Source organism: Salvelinus fontinalis, chromosome 12, assembly GCF_029448725.1.
Source record: "Salvelinus fontinalis isolate EN_2023a chromosome 12, ASM2944872v1, whole genome shotgun sequence".
NCBI classification, from domain to species: domain Eukaryota; kingdom Metazoa; phylum Chordata; class Actinopteri; order Salmoniformes; family Salmonidae; genus Salvelinus; species Salvelinus fontinalis.
Genome location: NC_074676.1, coordinates 43,227,793 through 43,240,676, shown reverse-complemented (window position 1 = coordinate 43,240,676; position 12,884 = coordinate 43,227,793). Strand labels below are relative to the sequence as shown.

The 12,884-nt window shown below is 41.2% G+C and overlaps 1 protein-coding gene across 10 annotated transcripts in view; it reads left to right on the top strand.

Moving 5' to 3' along the window:
• Nucleotides 1–11,344, top strand: part of LOC129867445 (guanine nucleotide-binding protein subunit beta-4) — a 39,413-nt gene extending 28,069 nt beyond the window's left edge. For all 10 annotated transcript variants that reach the window (XM_055940869.1, XM_055940863.1, XM_055940865.1 and 7 more), the window contains 6 exons: nt 1,952–2,015; nt 2,526–2,688; nt 2,933–2,999; nt 3,959–4,160; nt 6,141–6,357; nt 6,703–11,344. In XM_055940869.1, the coding sequence (XP_055796844.1) occupies nt 1,952–2,015; nt 2,526–2,688; nt 2,933–2,999; nt 3,959–4,160; nt 6,141–6,357; nt 6,703–6,809 (820 nt within the window). In that variant the 3' untranslated portion in view covers nt 6,810–11,344. The remainder of the gene's footprint in view (nt 1–1,951; nt 2,016–2,525; nt 2,689–2,932; nt 3,000–3,958; nt 4,161–6,140; nt 6,358–6,702) is intronic.
• Nucleotides 11,345–12,884: the final 1,540 nt, after the last annotated feature.

The window sequence follows — 12,884 nt, the reverse complement described above, 5'->3', positions numbered from 1 at the left end:
CTTCTATTGACATAATCATTATACTACTACAATTCTTCTATTGATATAATACTTCGACTACTTCTACACTGTTTATACTACTACAGTACTTCTACTACTATACTTCTATTGATACTGTTATTTTACCTCCCTTGATTCTAAATGTTTTTGTCCTTTTATTTTTGCCTAAGTCCTATGAGGTAACTCTAATGAAAAGCACTATAGAACTGAAATGTATTATTAGTACTACTACTAGTTTGTACCACTACTGCTACTATACTACTAATATACTACTACCACTACGGCTGCTATACTACACCACTACTACTACCACCACTACTAAAACTCCATATTCTTAACCACTGGCTGCTCGTGTCCTGTGGGTTTTGGACAGAAAGTCAAAAGTTCCTTACACTGTTAGCTAGTTATGGATTCAATCCACTTCTATGTGCTACTAGTTCAATACTACGCCACATAGAGCAGTGGCACATTTTAACCAGTCACTGTACTGTTGCTATGCGGACTAGTACAGTCTCATCGACTGATTTTCAAATTGATACTCTGAACTGAAATGTATTATTAGTACTACTACTAGTTTGTACCACTACTGCTACTATACTACTAATATACTACTACCACTACGGCTGCTATACTACACCACTACTACTACCACCACTACTAAAACTCCATATTCTTAACCACTGGCTGCTCGTGTCCTGTGGGTTTTGGACAGAAAGTCAAAAGTTCCTTACACTGTTAGCTAGTTATGGATTCAATCCACTTCTATGTGCTACTAGTTCAATACTACGCCACATAGAGCAGTGGCACATTTTAACCAGTCACTGTACTGTTGCTATGCGGACTAGTACAGTCTCATCGACTGATTTTCAAATTGATACTCTGAACTGAAATGTATTATTAGTACTACTACTAGTTTGTACCACTACTGCTACTATACTACTAATATACTACTACCACTACGGCTGCTATACTACACCACTACTACTACCACCACTACTAAAACTCCATATTCTTAACCACTGGCTGCTCGTGTCCTGTGGGTTTTGGACAGAAAGTCAAAAGTTCCTTACACTGTTAGCTAGTTATGGATTCAATCCACTTCTATGTGCTACTAGTTCAATACTACGCCACATAGAGCAGTGGCACATTTTAACCAGTCACTGTACTGTTGCTATGCGGACTAGTACAGTCTCATCGACTGATTTTCAAATTGATACTCTGATTTTAAATGTGAGCCGTTGGAGTAAAAGTATGCTTTACCGGTGCTCATTCTTACAGCTCCCAAATACATCCGATTGTGCGTCTGCACTGAGTGAACCACCTGGAGGACAAACAGCCTGTGTTTATTTTATATACAGTAGTTGACATTTTAGCAGCACAGCTCTCCCTTTATTGAGAGCTTGGCTCACTACAGATGGGGGGGGGGGATCCACTTCCTATCACTGGAGAGACGGAAACACAGACAGTGGGTGGCAGGGAAATGGGGGGGTGGGGTTGGGGGGGGGGGTAGGCGATCTCCCTCTTTCTGTACCTAATTTTCTCTCATTACCTCTCTATTCTTCCTCCCCCTTTCGCTCTATTGGTTTCCTTTCCCGTCTCTCCACCTTTCTTTCACTTTCCCTATCTCTTTCTCTCTCCCTCTGTCTCTCCCTGCCTCCCCTCTCGACTGTAGCGCCTTCCAGATAACTGAGGCAATTAATATTACATGAAATGGCTCATCCAAAGTGGTCGCTATCCTGGACGGATCGTACAGCGATCCTGGCATATCCAGAGTATCCAGAGTCACACTGCATTTAAACTGCTTTAGAAGCAGAAGGTTTTCTGGCTACATTAGTTATGCATGCATTAGGTGTCCTCTAACTAGCTTCATTGCTTTTTTTTTGTATGCCAGTGTGATGTGGTGACAGGTCAAACCCTTCAATATAATGAAACCATACTCTCTGGCGTCTAGGTTACTTGTAAGCGCCTCCCAAGATGGCAAATTAATCATTTGGGACAGTTACACAACTAACAAGGTAAGACTTACATTATACTGCACCTGCGTAAATTCCGTCTCTCAAATAACATCAAGGACAAACGGACACCAGTAAAATACCTCACACTGTAGCAAACACTGCTATCCTCGTTGTTCTTGGTTCTTTTCTGCATACTGTCTTAACTTAATCACTCAGGAGTGGAATGTAAGCATGGTTGGGTTCAACTCAATTTCCAATTAGGTCATATCAGGAAGTGAATTCGCCCTTACTTAAATAAAGGTTGAATAAAAAAGTGAATTAGCCCGAAAGAATTGCCTCTTATTTCCAAGGATATTTCTATTCCCGAATTTGAATGTCAATTCACTTCAGGATGGATCCTAACATAAGATCTGCACGCATAACTTGAACTTGGACTTTGGATGCCAAAATACAGGTTATGCGTGCAGATCTCAAGTTAGGATTTGATCCTTTCTGAATGGACAGATTTTTTTTGTTGTGCAGCCCTGGAGCTAACAAGCGTTAAACAATAATTTGTGTGTTCCGTCGTAGATGCATGCCATCCCGCTGCGCTCCTCCTGGGTGATGACCTGTGCCTACGCGCCCTCTGGGAACTACGTGGCGTGCGGAGGCCTGGACAACATCTGTTCTATCTACAGCCTGAAGACCCGTGAGGGAAATGTGCGCGTCACCCGCGAGCTACCCGGACACACAGGTACACACTGGAGAAGGCTTTTTTAAGAGTACGGAATACTGCCATTTTAGAGAGGAAATGGAATAATTTCAACTCCTCAACGTCTTTGATTGGTTCAAGCCTAGTTTGTTATACTAAGAATATTTCATTTTAAAAAGGATGCTCTGAGAACCGCTATGAAATGTACCGGTAATGACATAATATGGTATTGATGTTAATACGATGTATTTAGCCCAAATGGTGAGTTTCAACCTCTATTTTTCAGGCTATTTGTCTTGCTGTCGTTTCCTGGATGACAACCAGATTGTCACTAGTTCCGGGGACACAACCTGGTGAGTTTATTGATGTAGTGTGGGAGGAAGAACACAACTTGACGCTCTAGATCAGGGGTACTCAAGTACTATTTTAGAAGGTTTTAGAGTTCATTTCCTGCAATTCTACACATTCCGCAGACCAACAAATGCCAATCCGTGACCTAAACCATCTAAACTGGAACAACCATTTCAGTAACGGGTGGATTAGTTTAGAATTGTTTTAGTTATTTATCTTTGTATAGTATGAGATCAATTAATCAATCACTGTGCATGCAGAAACATAGATATTATATACCTGTAACAAAGCATTCTGGGAAGAATGATTGAGGACCCTTCCAGGTCTTTTTCACGCAGAGAGAGTTAACAAAGTGGGCTCCCGAGTGACGCAGCGGTCTAAGGCACTGCATCTCAGTGCTAGAGGCATCATTACAGACCTTGGTTCGATTCCAGGCTGTATCACAACCGGCCGTGATTGGGAGCCCCATAGGGCGGCTCACAATTGGCCCAGCGTCATCTGACTTAGGGTTTGGCCGGGGTAGGCCGTCATTGTAAATAAGAATTTGTTCTTAACTGACCTGCCAATGTTAAATAAAGGTTAAATAAAAAAACGAAAATTAATTCAACTCCGTCGAGTAACAACAACACCATGTAGTGTTGATTCCACTTAGATTCAAATAACATTTCATTTATTCACCACGTGGCGTCAATTTCAATCCCACTGGCGTTAACCCCACTAGAATCAATACTCAGATATAACACAGGCGTTAACCCCACTAGAAGTAACACTCAGATATACCACTCAACACTTTTTACCTTACCATCTAGATTTTTACCTTAACACCTGTGTGTGTCAGACTGTAACACACACACAGGAGAAACCAGTGCACCTTCCCATTCATCATCCAATCATTTCAAGTCTCAACATCTCCCCTGTACCTTTATACCTCCTCTCTTTCTCCCCCTCACCCCTCTATCAGTGCTTTATGGGACATCGAGACGGGTCAGATGGCCACTAGCTTTACGGGCCACACTGGGGACGTGATGAGCCTGTCCCTCAGTCCAGACTTCAAGACCTTTGTGTCGGGGGCCTGTGACGCCTCCTCCAAGCTGTGGGATGTCCGGGACGGCATGTGCAGGCAGTCCTTCACTGGCCACGTGTCCGACATTAACGCTGTCTGCGTAAGTAGTAGACCCAGGAGTTAAATAGTGTTTTAATATGAATAACTTTCATATTGTAGGATGGTAATTAACATACAGCACACAAACATGTTATCCTAAAGCTTTCCAGACCAGATACCACAAATATTATATTGGGTATATCATATTTACTTTCTTTGCTAACATCGCCAGAAAACGATACAGATTTGTCTGACAATGTAATCTGATTCTTATTCTAGTAAGAAGAAGACAACCTGAAAATGGATTGTAGGATATAAGGAAACTAATGGGTCTTTCTACAAATACTGTCATGTTCTGACCTTTATTTTCCTTTGTTTTGTCTTTATTTAGTATGGTCAGGGCGTGAGTTGTGGTGGGCACTTCTATGTTGTCTGTTTCTATGTGGGGTTTTCTAGTTTGGCCTGACATGGTTCTCAATCAGAGGCAGGTGTTTTGTGTTGTCTCTGATTGGGAACCATATTTAGGTAGTCTGTTTTGTGTTGTGGGTTATTGTCTATGTCATTACGTAAGTTGCCTGTTTCTGCACTTGTCGTAGTATAGCTTCACGTTCGTTCGTTTGTTGTTTTGTTAGTTTGTCAAGTGTTCTTCGTTTCGTCTTCGTTAAATAAATTCAAGTATGTATTCAAACCACACTGCGCTTTGGTCCGATCCTTGCTCCTCCTCAGGCGAGGAGGATTATGACGTTCGTGACAAATAGACTACATTTTGGGTAGTTTAACTAACGTGATTTCATCACATTTTTACATTCTGTTATAAAGAGTACATGTTCAACTTAATAAAAAAACATGTTTTCCCGTCTCAAGGGGTAAAATAAAAAAAGACTATAGTAAGTGCCATTAAAGTGCAATTAAGTAACAGATTAGACTGTGTCACAGTTGAGGCTTTTATTTTAAATTTGCCATTAATCTCCTTGTGACAGGGGAAATGGAAGCTTGGTGTGTGCAACAGGGACGGGCAATTGAATGAAAGCTTCACAAACAGCCTAGAAATGTTTTAACAAATCACTTCATTCTGGTGGATGTGTTATGTTTCATGCACTCTGTTTTCCACCACAAAAAAAAATAAGGGAAAAAAACACGATTTGACTATCTGAATCATTCTAGGTATCTCGATCTTGCCAACTAGCCACACTTTTGAACCATTCTGGAAGTTGGTTCCAGTGGTGAACGGCTTTTACAGGAAGTTCTTACCAGTGGTCAACGGCTTTTACAGGAAGTTCTTACCAGTGGTGAACGGCTTTTACAGGAAGTTCTTACTGGGCAAGTGCTGTTCTACACACTGGAACTCCACAGTTTCCATTCACTGCTCATTCAAGATGTAAAATGAATCACTAAATCACATGAAATAAATAATACTTTTTTAGGAATGACTTTATCAAAGCAAGAACATAACTAGGGCTCTACAATGAAAGAAGTCGGAATAACATGACGAGGGACATGTCAAAATGCAGATTTTTGGCACTTAAGCAAGTCTTTATTCATATAAATTTTTTATTTATATATTAAGAGACACTTCATTTAATATAACAGGCTTTTAAAAATTAAATATTGGTGCACAATAAATTTGTTCAATATTTGGATTTGATTAGTCTTTTTCAAAACAATAAAGAGTAACAAGCGGCACAATTTCTACTTCAAATATCAAAGGGATGCTAAATGTACTCTTTGTGGAGCGACCCGTATGTTCTGTAACTGTTTGGGGTAGTTGTACTTGCTTGACCCTGTCGTGGTAAAGTGATACGCCCTAGAATTTTACTTTGTCCATCCGAAGAAGGAAATGTACATTTAGCATCACGATCAGCTTACACGAACATAGATTATTATAAACCATCATGTCACATTAGATAAAGCAGTGAGTATAGAAAATGTATAAGACAAAGTACATTGTAATAATAACTTAATTCACTATACCTAACCCATTCTCTCTGTTATAACTTCATTCACTATACCTAACCCATTCTCTCTGTTTTCTGTGGTGCAGTTCTTCCCCAACGGCAACGCCTTCACCACGGGCTCGGACGACGCCACCTGCCGCCTGTTCGACCTGCGCGCCGACCAAGAGCTGATGATATACTCGCACGACAACATCATCTGCGGCATCACCTCAGTGGCCTTCTCCAAGAGTGGCCGTCTGCTGCTGGCCGGCTACGACGACTTCAACTGCAACGTGTGGGACACCCTCAAGGCCGAGCGTGCAGGTACAGTAGTGGAGGGGGCCTCACCAGGCCTCTAATTCAAATCACTTTTTTTTTTAAATGCAACCTTTCTTGGTCCCCCCTTAAGGTTTTGTGCAAGGTATTCATTTGGCAGTTGCACTCATCGACAGAAACATAGTTGGTTAAACACTGGCTGTACGTTGACTCACAATGACCATCCCTTCTATTGTTCCCTTCTCTCCATCTCCCCCTCTCTCTCTATCGCTCCCCCTCTCTCTCTATCGCTCTCTCTCTCTTGCTCTCTCTTGCTCTCTCTCTCTCTCTCTCTCTTGCTCTCCCCTCTCTCTCTCCATTTCCCCCTCTTTCCATCCCCCCTTCTATTTCTAGGTGTCCTGGCCGGTCACGACAACAGGGTGAGCTGTTTAGGCGTGACAGACGACGGCATGGCTGTAGCCACGGGCTCATGGGACAGTTTCCTCAGAATCTGGAATTAAACCCTCCAGCTCACGTCCTCCCCCCCCACCATCCCACCCACCCATACTACTGGGCTGGACTTGAGGGTGAACACTGTCTCCCACCACCACCTTCCACCCGTCCAATCCACAGCCGGCACCGCTGGGAGAAAGTAATAACTCTTTCTACCTTTTCCAGGTGACATTTTTTTTTGCCCACCAATTAAAACCACAGAGCTTTCAGTACCCACCGTTAGAATGGCCAATCAAAAAACACAAAAATTCCGAAACGGGATGAAGAGAAAAAAAAGCGAGAAAAACCCCCCAAACCCTCGCAACCCCTCTTGTTTTTGGACAGGGGGGGCACTAGAGCGCATGTTACCGTGGTTACCGCCAAATTAGAGGACAGTCCGTGTGTAATATGTATATATAAATACAGTATATATGCATAGCATTATGTGTGTGTATATATATATGCATATATAATGTGTATGTATATATTTTTGTAGTTTTTATCCCACCCTTTTTTGTTTAATTTGCCTTAAATTGTTTAATGTATATAATATTCACAGTACTAGACGATAACACAATTCTGATTTTGTCACTTGCCTCATGTACAACATAATGGACATTTCTGTGTGTGTGTGCACGTGTGATGGTCTACCCGGCAAAGGCATGCACACATGTACTGTAACTAAAATACTGTATATTCATGTTGATGATAGGTAACGATATGAGTTATGAACTGGTGGCATTCCTCTCAACAAACATGTTGTTTTTTTGGAACACAACTGTTGTGGTCGTTTTGTAGAGACGGACTAATAAGGTTAGTTTTTTTTTTAGTCATGCCGCAGTTTTAGCCAAATCCCTTTTTCTAGAAACTAGTTCAACTGGGCTGTGATACACAGCCACTGTAGTTATTGGAGGCACAGTCTCTCTGCAGTCTAACAAACTCAAAACAGCGTGAAACTACAGCCTCGAGCCCTTACAAACGGGGTCTTGAGCTAAGTTCAAAACCGCGATTGTATGGCAAATAGTATTACATCACGCCCATGCCTTGCAAATCAACAATAGTGTGATATGTAATACATATGTTGCGATCAATTACTAATAGAGGCTTTACTGCATATACCCCAAAGGCCAAAGCCTTTACATTTAACCATTTATTTAACTAGGCAAGTCAGTTAAGAACAATTTCTTATTTACAATGGCAGCCTCCATCTGACCACTGAGGATAGGGAAATCTAGGGCCCAATGGTATCAAACGTAGGGCTCCAAACTGACAGGGGAGGGTTCCAAGGAATGTGATCATGGGGCTACTGTGAGCTAGCTCAGGCCTATATCATAGGACTAAAGAAGTACAGAGAATTGGAAATGCTTGCAGTCTATACCGTCTCTACCAGAGGCTGGTCAGTCGACGCATTAAGATGTGAAAAAAATGACTGCTCAATGAGCTGTGAGTAAATCCTGTCATTCCTTCCCTGAGTGGACTCGAGGGAAGATGCCTTTAATAGCTTCTTGCTATGTCATCTTCAATTTTATTTGAGAAATTCTTGATAAATCATCAACAGGGTGGTTTAGTTGAGTGAGTAACGTTAACGCTGTTGGTTTAAAAAATCTTGTCACTAAAAATCACCAGTGCCACCATAAGCCTGTAATGTTATTATAAAAACAATGTTGGTCCTTATTTAACACTTTTTTTTTTTTTTTCTCACCAAAACAAATGTTATCAACAGTTTTAAGTATTGCTGGAGAAGAAAGTTAACTTGGTAGAGGGCTAGATTATGCCCCTCAAATGTAAGCAAAGAACACATGCAACATACTTCCCAACAGCAGGGAGGAGGTACAGGTAACTGCCAAAAGGATGTAAATGAGGGATACAACGTGTATTGAAAGCAGGTGCTTCCACACAGGTGTGGATCCTGAGTTAAGAAATTAACACCCCATCATGCTTAGGGTCATGTATTAAAATGCTGGGCAGGTCATTATTTTGGCTACCATGGCTATGCCCCCATAGGATGACAATGCCCCCATCCACAGGGCACGAGTGGTCACTGAATGGTTTGATGAGAATGAAAACAATGTAAGTCATATTCCATGGCCTTCTCAGTCACCAGATCTCAACGCAATTGAATACTTGTGGGAGATTCTGGAGCGGTGCCTGAGAGCGTTTTCCATCAACAAAACACCAAATGCTGTAATTTCTCTTGGAAGAATTGTCGCATCCCTCCAATAGAGTTCCAGACACTTGTAGAATCTCTGTCAAAGTGCATTGAAGCTGTTCTGACAGCTCATGGTGGCCCAACACCTTAACACACTTTATGTTGATGTATTCTTTATTTTGGCAGTTGCCTGTGTCTGTCACAAGACTTTTGTTAGTTTGTGCATCAGTCATCTTCCGTTTTCCTCACAAGAAAACTTTGGTTTGGAGGCAACACTTGAATAAGGGTGCCTATTTCTTTAGTTATACACCCTAACTTCCTAAACAACTATATATATATTAGTACATGGATTGGATCCATGTGGTTCGTATTAGAAGGATCTATGGCTTGAGATCATTCTGCCAATCTCATTGCCAACATTGACCGGAACTGGCCAGAAACTCACTTTTTCCAACATTTCAGTTGACCTCAATCACCCAGTTGCCTAATGAGGCACCACTATTTCAGTGGGCCCCAAGAGAACGTTAGAAGATAATTGTCTCGTTTAGAAAAATTGGCACTGGGTAAAGAATAAGGCAGGCTTTAACCTGCTATAACAGTCAAATGATTTGCTGAAATCAAGCAATTGTGAAGCACAGAACCACATCAGTACTATAGTAAACACTAAAAGCCAAGCAGATGACCACAACCGCATGCAGTTCTCAAAAGTGTTGTATATTATTTTATACAATTCTGATTTCTACCATACAATGTTGTATTTATTGATTACAAAGAGCACCCTGTGATCATATAGTGATTATTTTTTATTTTTTATATACGTTTATTTAGTTGTATGTTTTTAGCTGCTTTACCTGGCTTTGCATTAATTGGATAAATGTTAAAGAAATGGCTGGTGGTTTATTAAGCCCCAAAAACACATCTTGGAGGTGACTTTGATGGAAAAGTATTCCATATCAGTGTTGAAGTTCTCACTGATTCGTGTGGGTAACATACATGCCGGGTGTGTTAGCTTTCACATTTGTGCCAATGTCATTTGCTGACCCACAGCTGTGAACTGAAAACATGTCATCATTGACAATTGACTGTTTCTCTTCGCTTGCTTACAGAAAGTGGCAGCTTTTTTTTTTTTTCTCTCCCCTAAATCTGAATCAAATCAGTGTCATTTTATTACGCTTGGCCTGTAACAAGGTCCTCTGTTGCCCAAGTGCCCAATAAAAGAGAAGTGCCCAGAACATATGGACATTCCTTCAATGTTATTAAAACACTTTGTTTTCCCCAAATTAAATTAATCTCATTGTGAATGATGAGGATCCAATGAGAAATGTGTCCCTTTTTAAGACAGGAAAGACATAACAAAATGGCAGGATGAAGTTTGGTCTTTTTTTTTTTTTCACCAACATGGCTGCCAGTGAAACAATCCCCAACTCCTGAAAGCAAGGTTGTGTTGATTCCTCAGCTCATACATCACCTGGGACAACAGAGCACCTTTGCTATTCATGACCAAAAAAGGATGCCCTATAACACTGATAATTGAGGCTTGACCACAGCACCCTATAAGATGCACCGATATTAACGATTTTAACCTGAAATAGTGACCGCATTGAAATGTGCCTGTGCAGTCCCACTGATCATGTTGGTTAGCTGGGACCAATGGTTTCTAGGCTTCAGTAGTCGAAGGTGCTCCACCTCCCTGTATTTGACCATGTCATTGTATTTCTTTACGGTCTTCTATAGTTGTATTCATCATATGAAATGACTATTTGGTAAGAGCAGCCATGACAACGAGTATCCTACCTGATGGGATGCTGAGCCTCAGGCTGCAACGAACAGTGTGTGTGATGTTTTTTTTAAGTCTCCTTGACATATATATTCAGTCATTAAAAAGCCTGAGAGTGTACTTGCCTGGATTTCCAGGTCTAAGCAAAAGTAAGGAAGCAGCATGTGTTCTGTTGACTTGTGGACAGTCTTGCCTTGGGGATTGAGGTAGAATATTATCAAAGCAGTATTTTTAGAGGTGCGCCTTTTACGTCTTCAGAGTTTGGACAAAGTTCTGAAAACGGAGGCGCGTGTATAGAGAAAAACAAACAGACGTTGATAATAAGCATTACATTTAGTGATCACCACAAACACAAAGGAATGCACTGCCTTTTGGCTGTTGGATCTATTGGGACAGTCTTAATAGATATATCTTTATTTATTTGTTTGTGTTTTAAGCCAGTGAAACCCAGGGACTTGGTGCCATGATGAATCTGACAGTGCTATTGTGTGACATTATAATCACTTGTTATGGAATAAGTTTTTTATATAGTCTTTCACACCAGATTTTTTTTTTTTGTATTTGTACAGTGGCTTGGTGATACTGATGGGTTGCCAGGAGTTGATATTGTAACCAATAAAAAAAGCTTTTCACAAGGATTTATGTGTTGAAGCCTATTATGATGACAAAAAAACTGATACAAATTGGTTAACAAATGACTTTTCAAACAATAGTTGCTTGAACGCTGACCATTTATACCGTTCAGTAAAAGCTTTTCTTTGAGCAACTGTTAGTGGCTTGTGAAAGTATTCAAACCCCTTGGCATTTTTTTCTATTTCGTTGCCTTACAACCTGGAATTAAAATAGATTTTTGGGGGGTTTATCATTTGATTGACACAACATGCCTACCACTTTGAAGATGCAAAATATGTTTTATTGTGAAACAAATAAGACAAAAACAGAACTTTAGCATGCATAACTATTCACCCCCCCCCCCCCCCCCCCCCCCCCCAAAGGCAATACTTTATAGAGCCACCTTTTCCAGCAATTACAGCTGCAAGTCTCTTGGCACATCTAGCCACTGGGATTTTTTCCCATTCTTCAAGGCATAACTGCTCCAGCACCTTCAAGTTGGATGGCTTCGGCTGGTGTACAGCAATCTTTAAGTCATACCCCAGATTCTCAATTGGATTGAGGTCTGGGCTTTGATTAGGACATTCCAAACATTCAAATGTTTCCCCTTAAACCACTCGATTGATGCTTTAGCAGTATGCTTAGGGTCATTGTCCTGCTGGAAGGTGAACCTCTGTCCCAGTCTCAAATCTCTGGAAGACTGAAACAGGTTTCCCCTCGAGTTTCCCTGTATTTAGCACCATCATTCCTTCAATTCTGACCAGTTTCCCAGTCACAGCAGATGAAAAACATCACCACCATGCTTCACTGTGGGGATAGTGTTCTCGGGGTGATGAGAGGTGTTGGGTTTGCACCAGACAAAGCATTTTCCTTGATGGACAAAAAGCTCAGACCAGAGTACCTTCTTCCATATGTTTGGGGAGTCTCCCATATGCCTTTTGGCAAACACCAAACGTGTTTGCTTATTTTTTTCTTTAAGCAATGCTTTTTTCTGGCCACTCTTCTGTAAAGCCCAGCTCTGTGGTGTACGGCTTAAAGTGGTCCTATGGACAGATACTCCAATCCCCGCTGTGGAACTTTGCAGCTCCTTCAGGGTTATCTTTGGTCTCTTTGTTGCCTCTGGTTAATGCCCTCCTTGCCTGGTCTGTGAGTTTGTGGGCAGCCCTCATGGCAGGTTTGTGGTGCCATATTCTTTCCATTTTTTAATGGATTTAATGGTGCTCTGTGGGATGTTCAAAGTTTGATATTTTTTAATAACCCAACCCTGACCTGTTTGGAGAGCTCCTTGGTGCCGCTTGCTTGGGGGTGCTCCTTGCAGACTCTGGGGCCTTTTAGAACAGGTATATATATATATATATATATATACACACACACCTGTTCTAAAAGGCCCCAGAGTCTTTATATATATATATATACTAAGATCACGTGACACTTAAAGTCCACCTGTGTGCAATGTGACTTCTGAAGGTAATTGGTTGCACCAGATCTAATTAGGGGCTTCTTAGCAAAGGGGTGATTACATATGCACGACCAACTTTTTTTGAAAAGTTATTTTGGTTTCGCTTC